Raw genomic sequence first — 21,510 nt, 5'->3', positions numbered from 1 at the left:
AAAGACAAATGGACAAAACACACAATTAAGGAAACAAAATGGCCTCCGGAGTTGAAAACAGTATTTGTCTTAGCGTCTCTTATCAGACACGCTTTTTTTCCCCTTTTGTTGGTGTACAGTTTTTCCAGGTCACTGGTTAGTCACAGCGAGTAGGCGGTCAGGTTGGTTGGTTGGAAAGTCCTTTCATCCAGCCAACATGCTGGCTCTGCTTTCCATCATGCACCTTGTGTCTAGTCTTGCCCCAGCAACAGGTCTGGGCGTGGAGGAACAGCGTGGACTAGGGCTGGAATCATTCCTAAACGTTTCATGTTCAAAGTTCCTCTTTTCTTTATTTTTCGGACTCTATTCCTTCACAGTCCTGATGGGAGAAAGCTAAGCGAAGCTCTTCTGACCTCAGATCTGTGGGAATGAGATTCAGACAGGATCCACACAGGAGATCTGCACGCAGAACTGAGACAACAACTTCTCAGCTGCTGCCTGGCAACCATCCAGCGGAACAGACAGAAAGGAACATCTTGTTCTTTACATTTGTTCCACATAGAGGGACGTTCTAAAAGCTGGGGAATGAAGTGAACGTAAAGGAAAGTAAAAGTATAAAAATAAGTTGTGTGCCTGTCATTTGTCTATTTGTCTGCATAGCCTTTTGGCTTACATCAGTAAATGTCACTTTTTAGAGAAAGTCATGTCTTGCTGTCTGCCTGCACAAAACAAAACAGGTTTTCCTGGCAGTGCAAGGCTGAGTTTTGTGTCTTTGTTAATTGTTGCACAAAGGGTTATAAAACACCAAACCCAGTTACACTGGCTGGCTTGATCAAGTATATACTTGTGTGCAAAGAGGGGGGGAGAAGAGGAATTGGAGGATTTCGATGATGACATTGTCCTGTTCTCCAGCATGTAAACCAATAGTGTTGGATGTTGGGGCGTTGATTACTTGACGGCTCTGTTGGCAGGGCGGGGATGTTTGTTGGGGGTGGGCTGGCTGAAGGGGCTAGCCAGGATAATACTGACCCAGCAACCCCTGGTTATCCCATCAGGAAACCCTGTAGAGGAAAGAGAGAGGGGGGACATGAACTATAATTTTATCTATACATTTTATTATATTTTATCATTCTCGTCATCATCAATAACGTCATCATCAGCACAGTTGGTTTACCTGGCGGTGTTGTCATGGTGACCCAGACGGTCACCTGTCTCTGTCTGGGTGGCAAGGGGCCTTCAGAGAGACTGAACTCTGACTTGGCGCTCTCAGTAGGACTGCTGTCTACACAGAATCACAATCACAGGAAATGTGTGTTCAACATGTCCATGAATGTGGGGCTGTTCCTATGCTGCATGCCAGGGAGAGGTGTGGGGCCTAGGTCTGGCTGCATGTGGTAGAAACCAACGTGGGCAGTTCTCAGCCAGAAGCAGGCAGTGTGGATAGACGGCCTGAGGAGCTGGCAGGCCTCCCCATATGACTAAGCCTGTGAGCCAGTAGGTTTTTTTCTAGAGGCTGACATGGCACCAAGCCCTGCTGGCTCTGCCCGTCACCCCTGGAGAGCTGCACAATGCCTCCATGCTAAACAGTGGAGGTCATTATTAGATGAACAACAGCCTGTGCATACCCTTTGATAAGCTAACTGCGGTGGAGTCACGAACGCTGTCAAAAAAGAACGTGTTTCTCCAGGCTGTGACATGAAGTACAGGGAGTCAGGTGGCTGAGCGGGTAGGGAAGTGGGCTAGTAACCTGAAGGTTGCCAGTTCAATTCCCCGGCTGTGCCAAATGACGTTGTGTCCTTGGGCAAGGCACTTCACCCTACTTGCCTCGGGGAGAATGTCCCTGTACTTAATGTAAGTCGCTCTGGATAAGGGCGTCTGCTAAATGACTAAATGTAAATGTAAGTTCACAGTTTAAACTTAATGGAAAAGTGACACGGTATACACAGGTGACTTCTCACATGATCCCCCGCCCCAAAGTCCCCTGTCTATACCGCTGGTGATTCAAGTCAAACATTTGCCTAATAGCACAGGGACAAAGTCAAGGTTTAAAAATAGTGCTGTCGTCCGTCGGTTTTGTGGACTCATCCTTACTTTTGTAGAAGTGGTTCCGAGCCAGCAGGCAGGCTGGAGAGTTGACACTGGTCATGTTGACTGAAAACGGTTCACCTTGGAACTCTTCAGGATTCCCTGAAGAGACAGAGAGCAGGGGCATTGTGGGTAAAGGTGAACTGATAAGACCATACAGGATGGAGGTCCCTCAGCTTTGAACTCAGGGACAGTTTACTTAAAATGTGGTAACATTTCTATTTCAAGCAATGATGTGGAAACACTGTGTGTAGTCTGGGAATGTGTTTGTGTGTGTGTATGTTTGTGTGTGTGTGTGTATGTCTGTCATTATGCATCACACTTTATACATTTTACATGATAATATAAAATAATGTAATCCAGCTTCATTTGGCAGGGAAGTGAATGGACTGTTCTGTCATAATCACCAGACCTCATAATCACAATGCTGTATCAGACACATCCAGTGTTCTCTCCCTGATGTTCAATCAGGGAGAGAACGACAGAAATCTAATCAGCATCTGACGTAAAAGAACAAACGCACCAACAACCAAACACTGTAATTCTCATTACAAAAGTCTCTTGACCCTAAGACATACGGTTGATGATTTCCAGCAGATTCAGTATTACTGGAAAGTACCAGACAAGCCACATTTGGATGTCGGTATAAATTCTCAGATTCCACAGGAAGGCCTGGATCAATGATCTGACAAGACACTTCAGTGTTTCAGCTGTGGTCAGTGGACAGATGACTGCTGTAGCAATGCATCCTGATGTGTCAACGTGGCCAAGTCAGGGTTATTGTGGTTTTGTTACTCACTGAACCTTGCAAATTCTGCTTCTAAAATGCTCTTACTTTGTGTTAAATCAATGTTTGACTATTCAGACTGTCAATGTGTGTTTTGCTGGAGAAACAAGTTCTATGAATCCAACAGCAGTAAAGTGGAATCCAGAAAATGCAACTATCCAGGATGGAAGTTTGTGTCTGTGAATAGCAGAGATGCTATAATTGAGAATCTGTTATTATGTTGTTATTACACTGTTATTACACTGTTGTTACACTGTTATTATATTATTAGTACACTGTTATTCTGTTGTTATTACCAGTTAAAGTAATTTGTGCAAAGTACAAATACTTTGTTACTGCACTGAAGTAGGTTTTTCTAATATCAGTACTTCACAATTTTTCTGACAACCTTTTACTAAAACACTAAAACAGGTAGTAGTAATGACTACTTTTTACAGAGCCCATACTTCTGTATTTTAACTTAATTGAAAAAGTGGACTACACTTTGAAGTACTTTTTCTGGAGGATGTTTGTACTTTGGCCATCTCTGGTGAATAGTTTTCAGTCAGAGACAAAGTTTGTTACATATCTGTGTCACAAACACAAACGTTTACAAGCACACCACATGTTTGTCTTCTGTGGTGTTTAGACTGTGTCCTGTGTTGTTGATGTAGGGGTGTAATGGGTTCAGTGTGATCTTCTCCCTCACAGAGGACATAGCGGCTCAAGGCTGGTGTACCAGCACCCAGTCTTCTGCTAAATATGGCTGCTTTATCTGACGACTTTGTTGACTCTAGATTAAATGGAGCGCAGAGCGAGAACTGGACCAGGATGCAAAATATTTGTTTTCTTCAGATTTCTGGTAAAAACAGCAACTAAATAGGAAGGATTCAGGATTGCTCAAAACTGCACGGTGCAGTTCAGTTGAAGGAATTCCATGTGTTTTTTTACTCTATTCTGTACATATCTGATACTGATATCTGATTTGTCCACCTGTCACATAACAGTTCACATGTAAGTTACTTCTTCAAAAAGCTTTATTACGTAAGTGTTCCATTGATGAAGCCTCAAGGTATAACAGGTGCCTGTCAAGCAAGTAGGGGAACAATTATTCTAAATCAAACATCTGGAACATTTTCATATAGTCCATTGATTAATTTTGGTGAATGTGTCCCGGCAATTTATTGTGGTGCGGTCTCCCCCTAGTGCTATCGTTTGGTACTGACTCCACATCCACGTGGGCTCTCAATCCCGTTGCCAGCACATTTCATGCTGTGACAGGAAGACACCTCCGAAGTTTTGATAAAAGAACGTGCACACCCATTCACCTACAAACATGCACGTGCATATACACACATTCACCTACAAACATGCACGTGCATATACACACATTCACCTACAAACATGCATGCACATGCACACACATTCACACATACAAACATGCACTCTTATATACACACACACACACACACATACATGCATTCAAATACACACGCACACACACACACACACACTTTACGTTTTCACCCAGGGGCCTCCTGTGTTGCGCAACACCTGCCATTCTGCTTTACATAAGAGAACGCTCCCAAGATGCAGACTAAGCTCACAGAATCCCAGCCCTCTATGCCTCACACAGACAGGCTGTGTGGAGCGTGGAGGGCTGGGGAAACACTAGGCCCTCTGCTGCCAGGGAGGCCGGCTGGGAACAGGCTCTCTGGGAACTAACAGAGTTGCTCCACTTCCTTCCACAGCACACATCTCTATCTGGGTTGTAATGAAGAGGAAGGTTCAGGAGAGTCAGGTGGCTGAGCGGTTAGAGAATCGGGCTAGTAATCAGAAGGTTGCCGGTTCGATTCCTGGCCGTGCCTAATGATGTTGTGTCCTTGGGCAAGGCACTTCACCCTACTTGCCTCGGGGGGAATGTCCCTGTACTTACTATAAGTCGCTCTGGATAAGAGCGTCTGCTAAATGACTAAATGTAAATGTAAGGTTCATGTTTCCCTCCAAGTATCTTCATTCGGCGCCTAAAATAGCCACACTGAGATTTTAGCACATAGCTTAGCTTGTGCCCCCCTGCCTCTCACACACACATACACTCTGACCTAGTTCTCTGCAGAGAGGCCAGAGTGAGGTTCTGGTTCTGCAGTCTCATCAGCCCTCAGGATGAACAGCATCGCACATGCGTGTGGGTCGCACACGCCATCCTTTCAACATACCAACACCGACACGCTACATGTTAGTGTGATGGTTGGTATGTTCTCTATCCTTTCAGCTTCCCAATCACATTCCAAATCTCAAACACAGGACGGAACACAACGCATCACACGTCTTGGTCTGAGCAGTCTGAGAGAAAGACATGGTTCACAGACTCTAAATACATCTCTAGATTTATTTTTACTTCATTCAGCCCGGAAGCTTGCTTTTTGATTAAAATCTCGTATGGCTTTGCCTCTAAATGCCAGCTGTAGAAACCAGAGGATTTTACTGCTGTCCACATCCCAGGACTTAAGTCTGAAGCATTCCTGTTCTAATGAACTACTCAGTTAGTGTTAAACTGCTGCTTCAGGTCACAAGAGACAGACCTTTATCAGTGTTCCTACAGCCTGAACATGCACAGTATGGTGTAAACACATCAGTCCTGCTAACCAAATCAGGCGTCTCATATAACAAAAGACTTTGTCCAGTTCCTTGGGTCCATGAGCCTGTAATATCCTTCCTGTTTGACCGAGTCAGCAGACAAAGACCTGCAGATAAGGCCCCAAAGCCAGCCACACAAACACACACACACAACTACTCACTAATGATTTGTGCCTCTATTAAAAAAATTATCCTTATCAAAGACACTCCACTACACATTTGTAGTCATAGCGCGCTAACTTCTCAACGAATTACAGTCGTTAAGTCACTCGTGCTTTCTTAAACAACAACCAACCCTGGGAGACACCAGCTGCTGGAGGGTCTTACCTCTCGCAGTCTCACACAGCGTACCCTCCTGTCAGCAGAGACGCCGGGCCTGCAGAAGACAAAGGACTCCTTCGACGGACGGGAGCCTGGGAAGGCCGACGGAGGGAATGCTGGATGCTGGAAGGCTGGATGTGTGACTGACGGATGCAGCGATGGTGAGGCTCCGCAGGCTCACAGAGACGCCGCTCCAAAAGAAGAAATGTACATGAGGCTGCTCTACTCTGCACACTCAGAACTCCAGACACCCAGCACTCCTGTTTTATTGGCTGAGAAGGCAGGCCTGCCCACCCCTGCCGCCAGCACCACCTCCTCCCCCCTTCCTTGACCTTTCGTGAAGGATTCTTGCTCCATAGATGGAGGGAGGGGTGAGAGAAAAACAAAAAGAAACACAGGGAAAACTTGAGAGGAGTTGAAGGAGAGACATCCGGTGGGGTTGGGGGTAAGGAGTAGGCTAAAGGCCTTCCATGCCTCCCTCCCTCCGTCTAAAGCAATGGTTCTTAACCCTGTCCTCAGGGAACCCCTGTCATGCATGTTTTAGATGTTTCTCGGCTCCTGATTCAAATGCATGTTCGTTACCAGGCTTCTACGGAGCTGGATAACGACCCATTCATTCGAGTCAGGTGTGTTGGAGCAGGGAAACATCTGAAACATGCAGGACAGGGGTTCCCTGAGGACCAGGGTTAAGTACCACTGGTCTAAAGTGGAAATGATAACCAGGCGAGCTGACTGGTCTCTGCTTCTTACTGATCACTACAGGGTGGCGAAGGGAGGGAGCAGAAGAGAGATAAGAAAAGGTGACAGAGAGAAAAAGAGAAAGGGAGGGAAGGAGGTGAGAGAGAAGGGAGTGGGGGGGTGGGGGTGGAGAGGGACAACATTTATGAGGTGTTGATTACGAGGTGTGTCTTTCAGGTCCCGTCCAAAGGAAGTGCATTTAGAAGTAACTAGTTCTCTAGGTGAATAGTTGCTGATGTGTAGATATCTTGGGTTATCGGGGCGGTTGTTGCTTGTTAATGACAGTGCAGCAGCTCCACACATTTGAGCATTGCATCTCTCAGTCTTTCTGTCTGTCCGTCTATCACCCTTTCTTACTGAACCCCACCCTGTGTTCTCACTCTACATTGAACTCCTTTTCTCCCGTGGTGCAGTAGAGTACAGTGGTAGCAGCAGGAGAGAGACCTCCCATTTCCTTGACCAGTGGGTCCCCCCCCCCTTCCTCACCCCCACCCCAGGAGGAATGCAGGCTGCACGACCCAGGCACGCTCCATCACGTGCACTCCCACCACATAACCTCATGCACACTGCTGCAGGCCTGCATATAGACTACTGACTCAGGAAGAAATTATTCAGAGGAAGGAGGAGTCTGAATATACACACTGGTAGGCCCACAAGAGGTCCCCCTTTGAGGTGTGCATTCAAAGGCTGTCCTGTTTCGATAGACAGGTATCAGTGGGGGAAATGATTGGGAGGTGAACTACTCCAGCGCAATGACTTTGCAAAAATCCAGCAGAGCCTCTCTTCCTTTACCAGACAGATGGACAGCCTGACCACCAGTCAGCCAGTTAAGTAGCCACCCCACCAGTCTCCCAGCTTGCCAGTTGGCCAGCCAGCCAGTACACCAGTCTGCCAGTCAGCCAACCAGCCAGTAAACCGACCTGCCAGTCTGGGGTGTAGGGTTGAGAGGGTGCATCTATTTCTGTGGTCTGACCTCTTTTGACCAGGTATCTATTTAGCAGGGTATCCACAGCAGCATTTTTTCTGGCAACTACTCGACACACAGAGAAACACAGTAACTTACTCAGCCACGCAGACACACACAGCCCAATACATTTACATGTACATTTACATTTAGTCATTTAGCAGACACTCTTATCCAGAGCGACTTACAGTAAGTACAGGGACATTCCCCCGAGGCAAGTAGGGTGAAGTGCCTTGCCCAAGGACACAATGTCAGTTGGCATGACCGGGAATCGAACTGGCAATCTTCGGATTACTAGCCCGATTGCCTCACCGCTCAGCCACCTGACTCCCTGAATACAAATGCTTTAATACACACAAAGTGTGTGTGCAAGTGTGTGTCTGCGTGTGTGTGTCTGCGCGTGTATACACTAAATGGCCAGTGACCTAGTTTACCAGAAGAGACGGGGGAATGCAGCACCTGCATAACATCACACACCACTGACCTTTGGGATGACTGAATGTCTTTACAAAAAATGTCTGTATCTTTCCCATTCACACACACACACATAGTGGAACATTTCTCACAGAAAAAAAACCCCAAAACATTTTCACACACTTAACCTTGATGATTTAACTTAATGATGATGATGAAAATGGACAATCAAGCATTTACACGTGGGGAAACGGTATATACTTAAATACAAACATGGAATGAAAGGAGAAAAAGAACATATGAAAGAACAGCAACAACATTCCACAGGATGATTTCAGCAGTGTTCCCTGTTCCAGAATGGAAACAGGGGAGGTCAGAAGAGAAGCAGGTGGCTCAGACTGCAGGTATAGGGGTCCTCTCCTCTCTCTATCAACACCTTGGTCAGTCAAAGACACAATCAACACAGACTAACAGCAGTAGGATGCTCAGACAATCTCTGCCTGTCCTTTACCATCGGTGTTCTTGAATTTTCCGACTTGCTTGAAGTCAGTTTTGTGCCGGCTACTCAAATGCTAATCAGATAAGCATTTTGCTTATTTATTCTAACTGCCTACTGCTAGGTGCATGGTCCCATAGGTCCTACCTATTACCACCTCTCAAACATTCTTCAGAAACATGTTGTCTCCACCTCCCCCTGGTGGTCAGCACCTGTCACTTCAGCTACAGGGTCACTCCACCTCGTTCAAGTTAATGCTCTCCAACCAGGGGCTCAGGTCCTTGAAATCTGGCCTATCAGAGGGAAGGTCCTTCCAGCAGGACAGCATGATGTCATAGAGGATGTCTGGGCATTTGGGCGGAGCCGGCATCCTGTATCCATTGAACACCTGGCTGTAGACTTCCAAGTTGCTGAAGGCTGAAAAAGAGAAAAGCAAGGAAGAGATGACAAGAGAGGAGAGGATGTTGAAAGTAAATGTAAAACAGAAACTAAAAATATTTCTTTAGTGGGGACATGTTAATCTCACCTGGGTAGGGCACCGATCCATAGCTGAGGATCTCGTACAACAGGATGCCAAAAGACCAGACGTCAGATTTGTTGGAGAACTTTCCGTGGCTGATGGCCTCCGGGGCGCTCCACTTGAAAGGGATGTTCTTCTCCTCAGAGATGTAGAAAGGCTCCTGGGGAGAGAGAGAGGTGAGGCCTCAGCCTAAAGGAGAGAGCGGTGAGGCCTCAGCCTAAAGGAGAGAGAGGTGAGGCCTCAGTACAGGAGAGAGCGGTGAGGCCTCAGCCTACAGGAGAGAGCGGTGAGGCCTCAGCCTACAGGAGAGAGAGGTGAGGCCTCAGCCTACAGGAGAGAGAGGTGAGGCCTCAGTCTACAGGAAAGAGAGGTGAGGCCTCAGCCTACAGGAGAGAGAGGTGAGGCCTCAGCCTACAGGAGAGAGAGGTGAGGCCTCAGCCTACAGGAGAGAGCGGTGAGGCCTCAGCCTACAGGAGAGAGAGGTGAGGCCTCAGTCTACAGGAAAGAGAGGTGAGGCCTCAGCCTACAGGAGAGAGCGGTGAGGCCTCAGCCTACAGGAGAGAGCGGTGAGGCCTCAGCCTACAGGAGAGAGCGGTGAGGCCTCAGCCTACAGGAGAGAGAGGTGAGGCCTCAGCCTACATGGCACGTGCACGCATTCGGTGAGCTACAAGGGTGCCCCCAATGCAGGGATTTTGAAAAGCACACACACATACACATACACACACACACACACACTGCTTCAGAGCTACCTTGATGACCCGCGCCAGCCCAAAGTCGGCCACCTTGCAGATGTTGTTCTCCCCAACAAGAACGTTCCGCGCTGCCAGGTCTCTGTGGATGCTCTGCTGCTCCTCCAGGTATGCCATCCCATCAGCCACCTGGGCAGCCATGTCCACCAGAGACACCAGGTCCATACATGAACCCTCCTCACCTGCGATTACACACACACGCACACACACACACACACACACACACTGCCAATGAGTGGAGGGTAAGTGAAGTCAATCAGAAGATACTTAACAAAAACCAGGACAGGAAGGAGAGTGGCTAAACGAGGAACACAAAATGACCAAAACAACAGGAAATGATATCACCACCTCGCAGGAAGTCGAGGAGGTTGCCCTTCTCCATGAGCTCGGTGATGATGTAGTAGGGGGGCGTGGCGGTGCAGACGGCGAACAGCGAGATGAGGTGACGATGGTGGAGCTTCTTCATCATCTGCACCTCCCGCTGGAACTCCTTGTGGTTTAACTCATCTGTGATCACACACACAGACATGTTGCCAATACATTTCAAACATGTCATAAATGAATGAGAAAAGACAGGATCGGCAACATACTTGTTGATGTCATAGTTTCAACAGCTGACGTGAAAAACACTGAACTGGAGTGTAATAAGACGCTATAATTAAAACAGAGATTCTACCCAGATAACTTAGACGTTCTGTAAGTAAAGCAACACAGCATATGGTTCCTGAAGAATGTCTTTCAGTGTCTTCGTGAGTCATGATACGGCCCAGTTTAGTGTCAGGAGCCATGACGACAGGCAACCCTAACAGAACTGGAGGAACCACTTGCTCTGTGTGTGCGAGTCATGAAATCATTGTTAGTTCATTTGAGAATTCTTAATCCTTGTGTGGCGTTCATATTTGTGTCCCCCCTGCTCCTAACACACACCGGCTGAAGAACGACCCCTACAGGAACGTTTGTGTGTTAGTGTACCGTTCTTGAGGATCTTGATGGCCACGTTGATGAGCTTCTTCCACTGACCCCTGAAGACGTCAGCGAAGTATCCGCTGCCCAGCTTCTCCTCCAGGGAGAACTCCTCCTTGGGCAGCTCCCACCCATCCACCGTGCTGTGGCTCAGGTCCTTTGGCTTGGGCTCACTCTGCAGGAGGGGGAGGGTGGAGGTTTGGAAGGCGGAGGTGGGGGAGGGGAGGGGGGAGGTTGGGAGGACACACACACACACTCTTGGACATTTAGCCACAAACTGATGCAAACACAGACACTGACACATGCACACACCGCTATGCGCACAGACACAACCAGCTGTCCTGTCTCAACCCTCAGTCTTGTACCACAGAAACTAAAGACCACAGTCCCACAGTTAACTTCTCTTATTCCTATTTCAGATAAGAGAACAGAGAGAGAAAGAGAGAGAGAGAGAGACAAAGGGAGAAAGACAGATGCACTGAGACATGAGGGAGATCAGCAGGTCTCTTTAACAGCAGCTCAGTAGGTACAGATTCACTGTCCACGCCTGTCAACTTGGCAGTCATTTAGTTGTCATTACAAGACATGTAAGGTCAAAACAGACGCTCTTTCTCCCAAAACTTGACTGAATAGAGAAATAGAGAGGAGAAATGACAAAGAGGAAGTAAGAATAATTGTAACAATCAAATCAAAATGTATTTGTATAGACCTTTTTACAAGCAATGTCACAGAGGGCTTCACATACGCCCATAGAACTGCCCCTCAACCAACCTAAACCCTCAAGGAAGACAAAGAGGAGAGGAGAAAAAAATTGAAGAAACCTTGGGAGGAGCAATTCAGTGAGGGATCCCCTCCTCCAGAGACGGTTGGTGAAAGAGAGGAGCAGAACACCCATTGACACTTCCCTGTTGTATGACTATGTTAAGCCTGTGTTCTGTTCCTCTCTTTCACCAACCGTAAAGAGAGATACAGAGAGACCTACAGTCAACTTTGCTGTCATGTCACAACCAGAGAGACTAAGGGGCCCTTCTTGGTCTCCCTTGGTCATAGATTTATGGTATGTTTAATTGTTTATTAATCCAAATTGCAACGGAAACTTATTTGTGCGTACATACACACACTTACACACATGTGAAAGTAAGCAATAGTGAACACGAGTAAGTCACTGCTGAGTCAGAGTAGCTAGTTCTCTCAAGTCTTGTGTGTGTGCGCGCGTGTGTGTGTGCGCGTGTGTGTCCTCACCCTGGCGCAGGGCTGTCTCAGCCTGAGCAGAGAACCCAGGTTGTTTGTTGAGTAGAACTCCACCAGATCCATTAAAGTGCAAAAGTGTTTGGCCTGGTCCAGGTGAAACTGCTCCCCTTCCTCAACCACTTTAAAATGTTTCACCTGTTTGTCATATTTCACTGAATAAAAAATAAAACACACACACACCCCATGTTGCATTTATGCAATTACACATCCACACAAAACACAGATGCACACACACAAACCAAATTAGATGAGCAGAATGAAGACTAAAAGTTTGATTAAATTAAATGCTTTGAAAGTTCCTTAAAGTGCTGTTCTGGATATGGATAGACCAGCTGTAGATCACACAGTTCCAGAAATATTCTACATGCAGATGGATTTAGTTAAGATCCTCATTAGCTGATGCAGAACAGCAGCAGTGCCATATCTGGTGTGGCAGGTATGTATGGTAGAGCTGAATGTGAGTTGACTATAGCAATAATTAGGAATTTTGTATAGTCATAAAGCATCGGGAGATTTTGTATTTGATCCTCTCTTTCGTGGAAAGCTTCAGAGTCCCCATCCTCCATCTCCCCTCTCTCTTTCTCTCCTCCTCCTTCTCTCCATCTCTCTCTTTACCTGATAGGACATGTCCCACGCTGTCTTTCTCGCTGAGGCGGACGAGGAAAGCTCCTTTCGCGTTCTCCGGAGACAGTAGAAGGTTCATCGCCTCAAATCTGTCCATCTTCCCAAAATACCAGCTGGCCATGCGACGTAGCACAGACACAGGTTACAACAGCATCATGAAAGATTATATAACAAGTTATGCAGGTTATAGAGGAGTTTAATATTTAACATATGCAGATATACTATACAATGTACATATACACAGAGAGAGAGAGAGAGAGAGAGAGAGAGACAGAGAGAGAGAGAGAGAGAGAGAGAGAGAGAGAGAGAGAGAGAGAGAGAGAGAGAGAGAGAGAGAGAGAGAGAGAGAGAGAGAGTTGAAAGATAACTGTTCATGTGTTTGGATTCATGTACATTTCAAACATTTATCTACAGATTTGTAGTCTTGCTGTGTTGCAGACTACAGCATTGTGATAAAAAGCGAGATAAGTCTTCTGAACGACAAGGGTTATCAGAGAAAACCATAGAGAACAACAGAAAGACTGTCATTTTTTAGAGCCAAGACACAGATCTTCAATGAAACCCTTTGTATTTTGATAGTAGAAAACACTAATAATATGTGACGTTAGAACATATTGAGATTGTACCCAACCAAGTTTCTGTGGAATTCCAAAATGTCTTAACTGTCAGAATCACTTCCTCTCTTAGAATTATCTCTTCTGTATTCACGCTTCCATTTTCGTTGCTATTATTGACAATACAACGCAGAAGCAGACCGATAAGCAATATAGTTGTTGTAGTTGATTAGTTCTGTCAGCTCTGAACTGTCAGCTCTGAACTAATCAACTACAAACCTCCTCACCGACCCTCCCTCCACCGTCATACAAATTAACTTGAAATAAGTAAGCGGGGGGCAACATTGAGACAAAGATACTCACGGTTGTGCCTCAACAGATTCTCCTCGGGCAAGGTAGTTTTTTGGCACGATCCCTGTCACCAAACATCTCCCATTCTTATCTATCTTCTGCGCGGTCCACCAGTCACCGTTCCGACTGATTATTTTGAAGAGATCTCCTTCCTTGAAAGTCACTTCATCGTCTGCCCGGGCAACGAACGACCAAAGAGCCTTATAAATGGCACTCTCTGCGGCTTTGGGAGGTTGGAGCGCTTCGCGGTGTACCTTGTACTGTATGGAAGACCCATTATCCAAATCAACAGGCTGGTCGGCATCGTTCTCGTTCCCGGTACCTTTCTTGACTTGGTGGTTGTTTTTTTTACCAAAGAGCCCGTCCCGAATCATCTCCAGACACGAACATGATGTACACCAATATTTACCCGCCATGAGACGGGCCTGATGATCTCTCAGCGCGCAATAAAGTGGTGACGCACTAGCTCGAATGCACCTGTCCTACAGGTACTCGTCCAAGCGCATGTACTCTTTGCAAAACGAAAGCGCCTTCTGTGCTTTAAAAACAAATCTACAACTTCCTCGAGTACGAACGGAACGAACTCCCCGCCCTTACAAAATCCTCTGCGTGCCAGCCAGCCCACTTCAGTTTTAACCACACTACTCTCCTACTCTTAGACGGTGAAAGTTCCTTCCCGAAGAGCTGTAAGTAATACAAATAGATCACTCCAGATTTGTGCAATCTGGTTTTCTTCCATGTCGTCCTCCAGTAGGTCTTCACTACGTCTTCCACCGTAAGTAAGAGGTCAAGGCCCTCAATGAGATCTCTGCTGATGATAAAACTAAACGAAGGAAGGCTGAAGACGAACAACTATCAGACCAGTATCTCCTCCTGCTTGACTGGGGAGTCAGGTGGCTGAGCGGTTAGAGAATCGGGCTGGTAATCAGAAGGTCGCTGGTTCGATTCCCGGCCGTGCCTAATGACGTTGTGTCCTTGGGCAAGGCACTTCATCCTACTTGCCTCGGGGGAATGTCCCTGTACTTACTGTAAGTCGCTTTGGATAAGAGCGTCTGCTAAATGACTAAATGTAAATGAATACCTTCTGAATACCTTCTCTCTGCATCTGGAAGACCAAGGACTCTCTCTCTCTTTCACACACACACATACTCAACTCGCACGCGCACACACTATAAATGCAAACTACAAACATATACAACCTCATTTTTCAAAAAAATACTTTATTAGCACAATATCTGTTATTAAGTACCTGATGGTGTGTTCAAGGTAATGTCTGGTAAATTAAAAAGGAACTATATCCAGATGGTATGGCTCAAGTATGAAGTCCTATGCTATAAGTATGTCATGCATCAGGTTTAAAACATAGCATTGGATTTAAAAACATGGTCATACTAGTCACTAGGTAAAATCTGCTGTAAAAGTCCTCTGTGTACTTCAGTCTGTAGGTACCATGGCATCCTCCATATTTGTATTTTTTTTTAACCCTGTAAGACCCCTGGTTGTAATTTTTTTTGAAAGACCACATTTATCCAATGGCTTTGCAAGGCAAGACAATAGGACCCATTGGCTATGTAAATGTGGGCTTTTTTTTTTGAGAGCTAAAAGTGATGTTATGATTTTAAACTGGGTCTTACAGGGTGAGTCTCTGTAGTGTAAACATTGTGACTCTGTGATTGGCCGTCTGGCCTACATGGCCTACGTGTGATTGGCTGCCTGTGTATGCTACAAGACCAGAGCCCTGTAACAGTCGATCCATCTTTGAATCAATCTTTTCTTATTCTTACTCTATCCTTGTACCCTGCTCGCCTCTTGTCACTCCCAGTCTTCACCGTTTAAGAAGGGATATTATATTGCACAAAACCACAATTCATAAGGGAGCAGCAAAATTCTAAAATACACGTGACAAAACAAAATATTGATTGCAAGAGTTGGCACAAAGAGACAGTAATCAACAGAAATCCTGAACAGTTTGGCTCTCTTTCTGCTGTGGTTTAGTCATAATAACCATGTCAGGGGCAGCTAGTAGCATGTTTCTTCCCCTCCACCTCTTCCTCCTCTGTTATGTCATCCTCTTCTAGCCCCCCTTATTCCTCCATTAGAACCCCCTCACCCCAGTTCAGCCCAAAATAGTTTCATGGCATTTCCTGGTTCTTCAGTGCCTTTGTTGGAGTGTTTGGTACCTACACAACCCTCCTCTCTTCTCCTTTTCACTGCCAGCCTTCTCAGCTCTCATCCTCTCCTCCTCCTCCTCCGTGTTCACCCCTCCTCCTCCGCTTCCTCCTTATGGTGGGGAACAGCTGTCCATCCTAGCTGCGGACCCAGTCCGATGCTTCGCTCGCCTGACCTGCGTTAAGACAGACGCCCAGCTCAGCTCTACACTTCGATGGTCTTGAAGTAGATCCGTGAGTAGATGTTGTCGAGCTGGCTGTGCAGCGCGTGGAAGGAGGGTCTCTTGGAGCACTCGGGGTTCCAGCATTGCATCATGATGTGGTAGATGTTGGGGGGGCAGCGGTTGGGGCAGGGCAGTCTGAAGCCTGAACCCAGGAGCTCCAGTACCTCTTTGTTAGTCTTTCCTGGAGGAGAGGGAGGAGAGGGGATAGGATGAGATGAGAGGATGAGATGAAGGGAGGAGGTGAGGGGAGGGGTGGAGATAGAAGAGGAGGAGTGGAGAGGAGTGGGGATAGGATAGGATGAGAGGAGGGGAGGAAAGGAGGGGAGGAGAGGAGAAAAAAGGGCAGGGTAGTGGAGAGGAGAAGAGGGGAGAAAAGAAGAGGAGAGAGAAACATAAGCACAAATGGTCCATTTGTAAGTGTATGGTGTGTGTGGGTGGGTGTTTGTGTGTGGGTGTTTGTGTGTGTGTTGGCATACCGTCGTATGGCATCTTCCCCCGTGACATCATCTCATATAGCAGCACGCCAAAGGACCAGACGTCCGACTTGACGGAGAAGCGCTGATACAAGGCCGCCTCCGGGGCCGTCCAGCGCACAGGGATCTTGGTGCTGCGACTGGCCGTGTACACACTGTCCTGGAGAGCCAGGGGGAGAGACCAACACTCAGAGGCACGCACACACACACACAGGCACACACACACACAGGGGCACACACACACACACATACACCTACACACACACGGGCACACACACACACACCCACACACACACACACACACAGGGGCACACACACACACACACACACACAGGGCCACACATATCCAAACACACAGGCACACACACAGAGCTCATATCCACACACACAGGCACACACATATCCACACGCTCACACAAACCTTTATGATCCGAGCCAGTCCAAAGTCAGCCACCTTGCAGACCAGGTCGTCCCCCACCAGGATGTTCCTGGCGGCCAGGTCTCTGTGGACGATGCTGCGGTCCTCCAGGTAGGCCATGCCCTCGCCCACCTGGCTGCCCATGTAGATCAGGTGGGCCGAGGTCAGCATGTGGCCCTCTGGAGCTGGGGGGGGGCACAAGGACGCTTGTTATGTCATGGAGCAACTAGGGAGAAAGAGCAAGGAAATAGGGGGCTAGGGAGTAGAGGGCAAGGAGATAGGGGCTAGGGAATAGGGTGCAAGGAGATAGGGGCTAAGGAGTGGGGGTCTTGGAAGTGGTGTGTTGAGGGGTAATGGGCAAGAAAGTAGGGAGCAAGGGAATAGGGGGCTATAGAGTAGAGGGCTAGGGAACATGGGGGGGACTAGTGAGTTGGATCAAGGAAGCAGGTTGCTTACAGGTCAGATAGGACTTGAGGCTGCCCTTGGTCATGAGCTCTGTGACGATGTAGACAGGTTCTCCTCTGGAGCAGAGAGCCAGCAGCTGGATCAGCTTGGGGTGGTGGAGGTTCTTCAGCGCATGCACCTCTTTTATGAAGTCATCCTGCTTGGTGTCCTCTGGAAGGGGGAGCAGCAGGAAGATAAGATGGCACCTCTCTCCCACAGAAACACACTACCATACACACACACACACACACCTTGTTTGAGCATCTTGATAGCCACTCTCTGGTTGGGGGTGGGCCCAGAGGACCACACTGCCTCCCACACCTCTCCGAAGTGCCCCTCTCCCAGCTTCTTGTGCAGCTTGAACTCCTCGCGCGGCCGTTCCCATGGCTCCATGTCGAACAGCTCCCTCTGGTGGAAGGGAGGAACGCAGCAGAGAGGTCAAATCAAGGAGCATCCAAAAGGAAATACAGAAGGCTCACTCATTCTATTGGTCATTTGGAAAAAAACCTTCACAGATCTAGTCAGATCAAGATTAGAGGTCTAGCAAAGACGTTTACACAGACTGTCCAGCAAGCTTTCATTTTGATATCGATAAATAGTTTAGTTGACATCCGATTATAGTAAAGTATATAGTTCATGAATGAAGGAAACAAAATGAATGAATGAATGAATATTCAAATGGCTTGGGATGGTTTTACATCTAATAAAAACAACCTAGTATGTACAATATATTATTTATTTTAAATAATAAAGTGCAACACAGAATACGAAATGATCTGGTAAAACATAGAATGAATAACTAAACTGTGAAAACAAGACTATAAATATGGCAGGTACTGACACAAACCTGACAAAAATCAATTAAATCAATGTGAAATGTGCTTTGAAATGTGAAAACAACTTTGGTGACAAGAACAAAACTCTTGAAATAATAGGATATAACACACTTGATTTTGTTCTGGAGGCATAAACATGTCAGTCTAGAATCAACAATTAACAAATCACTGACAGTGCATTAAAACGATTAAATATTCAATAAATTAGCTGCAAAAACAGAGGCAACGTATGTAAAAAAAAACGATCTGCATATTTGAAAAGTTGACCAGTGAAATTCAAAAAACAATCTGAGTGTATGTATCTATAAGCGCCATATTAGAGTGTATGTGAGTCAGTCCTTCTGTCCTGGCCTGGGATTCACTGTCTCCGCTGGAAAAAAAGAGAGAAGAGTCTGGAATCACTGAGATGTCTCCAGTAACTACCTACGAGTCACTCCTGAACCCTGACCTCTGACCCCTCTGCTCTGCTCTACTCTACTCTACACCGCTGTACTCTACTCTACTCTAGGTCTATTCAACTTGCTTGGGTGAAATTCTCCCCATTGGGTAGGTGGACGTTTGTGTGTGTCTATGTGGACTGAAACCCACCTTCTGTGTGCACGGCTGGTCCAGGAGGACCCCCAGGCTCTTGGAGTTGTTCTGGTAGAACTTGATGAGGTCCCCCAGCGTGGCGAAGGACACCTTGTCAGACACAAAGTAGGCTCCGATGACAGAGCGCTGGATACGGAAGTGGAAGACCTTTGCTTCACTCCTGACTGTATATATACACACACACACACACACACACACAAATAAATAAATACATAAAAGACAGACCTCTTGGTTTAGATAGTGTGGAGACAGAAGTGAGGGATGAGGGAGAGAGAAAGAGAGAGAATGTGTCAAAGAGGCCTGCTTGCATAAGATGGTGTAGGGGGGGAGAGATATAGAAAAGAGTGAGGGAGAGAGAGAGAGGAAAGCCTACCTGAGATGGTGTACTCGTCACTATGGCTCTCACTAATACGGACCAGGAAGGAGCCATCTTTGTTTTGGGAAGCCAGGAGCAGCTTCTCTGCCTTTAAACGGTTGATGTTTCCATAGTACCACTTTCACACACACACACACACACACACACAAGCACACGTACACACACGGAGAGCAACGGATGGACAGAGAGATTGGGTGGAAAGATGGATGGGGCAGGGAAAGAAACAAATACACAGAAAGAGACAAGCATGTTCATATGGACAAGCAGACACGTGATATGCCACTTTTGCCTGTGCACAGTGAGTGAGCGCACGCACACACACGCACACACACGCACACACACGCACAGGGCACTAACTGAACACCAACTAAACATTAAGCATACATTAAGCACATGACAAGCTGACGAAAATTTTGCAACACAATACAAAATATCAGGGAACAATGTATCTCTCAAACATCCCTTTGTTTTCACATAATGAAACGCCCAGTTAATGCATATTTACTTTATCTTCATCTCATTTAATTAATCTAACAATCAACAAAACAATCTTAATTAAGTATGAAGTTTAAGGTGACATTTAAAGTGTGTTATCAACTTGGACAGAACTCGTATTTACTCAGTCACAGGGTGCGGCTGCTTTGTGGATAGTTGGTGTTGGGTGTGTTTCCATGACGATCATTTCAACTTAAACGGTCAAGTACCGGTTATGATGAGGACATGTCAAATTTTTGGGATTTCCAAATCCTGTTATTACTTTAATTTAATTCCGTATTTATACAAATTTAAAAACTGAACCTGGACCTTTTGTATTTTCTAATAGATAGCCAACAGAAACGTAATACATGTAGTCATTTTACAGAGGCATTGTTACTGTAACAACAATGTGTTGGCTGCCCTATTAGAGTGGGTTGCTGCAGTGACTCACGCACGCACAAAAGCACGCACGCACGCACACACACACACACACACACACACACACACACACACACACACACACACACACACACACACACACACACACACACACACACACACACACACACACACACACACACACAGTGGGCTACACCACAGTAGCCCAAAAACTTTAGACATTGCAACTCAAAAGATCACACCACGGGGAGCTCCGTGGTCTATCTCTACTGTCTAAAGATCAAATCGTCACTTGGCCAAGTTGATAATAAATCATTTATGCTGGTTCACAAAGGCTACAGCTCGTGTTATAGAAGTCTCATGTATGCGATTTTGTACAATGTATTATCTGAAATCTGTGAAACAGAGATAAATAAGGCTATAATATCTAGGCATATTCAACATAATACCGCATACCGCCCCCGCATAGACAATCAAACAGCACTCACTTGTATTTAGCGAATTCGTCCTGTAGAAGTGCCACATAGTTAGCTGGTATCAAACCGGATTCCAGCGTGCCTGTGAGTTTCTTGGCCAGGACATAGTCTCCCCTTTTCTCAATGACCGACAGCTTGTCACCTTCCTTCACAGTTAATTCCTCCTCGCTCCTGGCTTCAAAATCAAATAGAGCAGCATAGAGCTGATTGGGTTTCTTCTTCGGGGTCGGGACACGGATATCACCTGAAACGGTTGGGATCTCCGCCGGCCTTGTGATGTTCGGGTAGTGGAGTTCGGGCCATATGCAGTTCCATAAACGACTCAAACATGGCATGCAGGTACGACAACAGCCTTCCATCCCAAACCTGCCGCAGAGCCGCGGACTCCAGGATAAAAAATTTAAGGGGTTCGGCACTCTACAACAATAGGCTACGACGCCACAATTATTGCTATTCCAAATAGGTCAGTTGCCTACAGTTTCGGTACGCCTTGCTTTTTAGCTCTTTCTTGTCTCACCCACAGCACACATAATGTGCAGCGCCAGCGCTAACGGGGCAGATATTCAGGAGGAACCGGTTTAGTGTGGAGATGGATCTTGGATATTCGGCTGGAACTCGAGGGTTGTGGGAATGCGGAAACGACATATTGACGAGGAGGCGACACAACCTCCAGCGATCGAGTATCAACTTAGACTAGTTAATTCTCAAATTAAAGATAATTTCATCACATTATTCTTGGCTACACATTTGCCTTAACAATTCAGTCTATCAAGCAGGCTTCGTGCCAGGATGGTGAAGCAGAAAGCACATGGACTGTTGTTTTGAGTTGGCGCGATGGACGTCTCCCGCTTTCCGTACACCTGTCTCCTTTCCACTCAACACAGCACTTACTGTAAACCCTACGCTTTGCCCTAATGTAAACAAACTGGAGGTTTTGTCCATATGCCCTTGGCAATTTGAATGTGTTCTCCTTTGTAGCTTATTTGCCAGAATTGGTCAAATTAGGCCTATTCATAACCATTTTGTGTTAATATATATATATATATTACTACACAGCCTGAATATAATAACAATGAATAAAAAAATATTTGGGATATTTTCACTGTTGTGTGGAAAACACTTTGACATTTATTTTGAAACAGTTTGACAGTGTTAATAATTTTGCCAGACAGTCACTGAATCAAGGATGAAAACACCCTTACTTATTTCAGTGTCT

The 21,510-nt window shown here is 46.4% G+C and overlaps 2 protein-coding genes across 4 annotated transcripts; both read right to left on the bottom strand.

The window, feature by feature from the left end:
• Nucleotides 1–7,658: 7,658 nt before the first annotated feature.
• LOC134019284 (protein-tyrosine kinase 6-like) lies at nucleotides 7,659–13,923 on the bottom strand. Of its 3 annotated transcripts, none has more exons than XM_062460004.1 (8): nucleotides 13,425–13,923; nucleotides 12,499–12,620; nucleotides 11,875–12,035; nucleotides 10,642–10,807; nucleotides 10,015–10,176; nucleotides 9,670–9,851; nucleotides 8,927–9,080; nucleotides 7,659–8,817 (listed from the first exon to the last, which is right to left on the bottom strand). In XM_062460004.1, the coding sequence occupies exons 1-8, from the start codon at nucleotides 13,826–13,828 to the stop codon at nucleotides 8,633–8,635; spliced, it is 1,536 nt and encodes a 511-aa protein (XP_062315988.1). In that variant the 5' UTR covers nucleotides 13,829–13,923; the 3' UTR covers nucleotides 7,659–8,632. The 3 variants fall into 3 exon arrangements, with proteins under 3 accessions (XP_062315988.1, XP_062315989.1, XP_062315990.1); XM_062460005.1 differs by having other exon boundaries at nucleotides 7,661–8,817; nucleotides 10,018–10,176; XM_062460006.1 differs by lacking the exon at nucleotides 11,875–12,035 and having other exon boundaries at nucleotides 7,661–8,817; nucleotides 13,425–13,565.
• Nucleotides 13,924–14,617: 694 nt separating this feature from the next.
• Nucleotides 14,618–21,116, bottom strand: srms (src-related kinase lacking C-terminal regulatory tyrosine and N-terminal myristylation sites). The gene is given in 8 exon segments (XM_062460009.1): nucleotides 14,618–15,985; nucleotides 16,281–16,437; nucleotides 16,699–16,880; nucleotides 17,152–17,310; nucleotides 17,391–17,547; nucleotides 18,564–18,730; nucleotides 18,940–19,060; nucleotides 20,303–21,116. Coding segments are annotated over 8 exon segments (1,494 nt in total). The 5' UTR covers nucleotides 20,654–21,116; the 3' UTR covers nucleotides 14,618–15,785.
• Nucleotides 21,117–21,510: the final 394 nt, after the last annotated feature.

This window comes from Osmerus eperlanus, chromosome 4 (genome assembly GCF_963692335.1).
Source record: "Osmerus eperlanus chromosome 4, fOsmEpe2.1, whole genome shotgun sequence".
In the NCBI taxonomy this organism is placed as follows: Eukaryota; Metazoa; Chordata; class Actinopteri; order Osmeriformes; family Osmeridae; genus Osmerus; species Osmerus eperlanus.
Note: the sequence above shows the minus strand (reverse complement) of the source record. Positions and strands in the feature narration are given on the sequence as shown.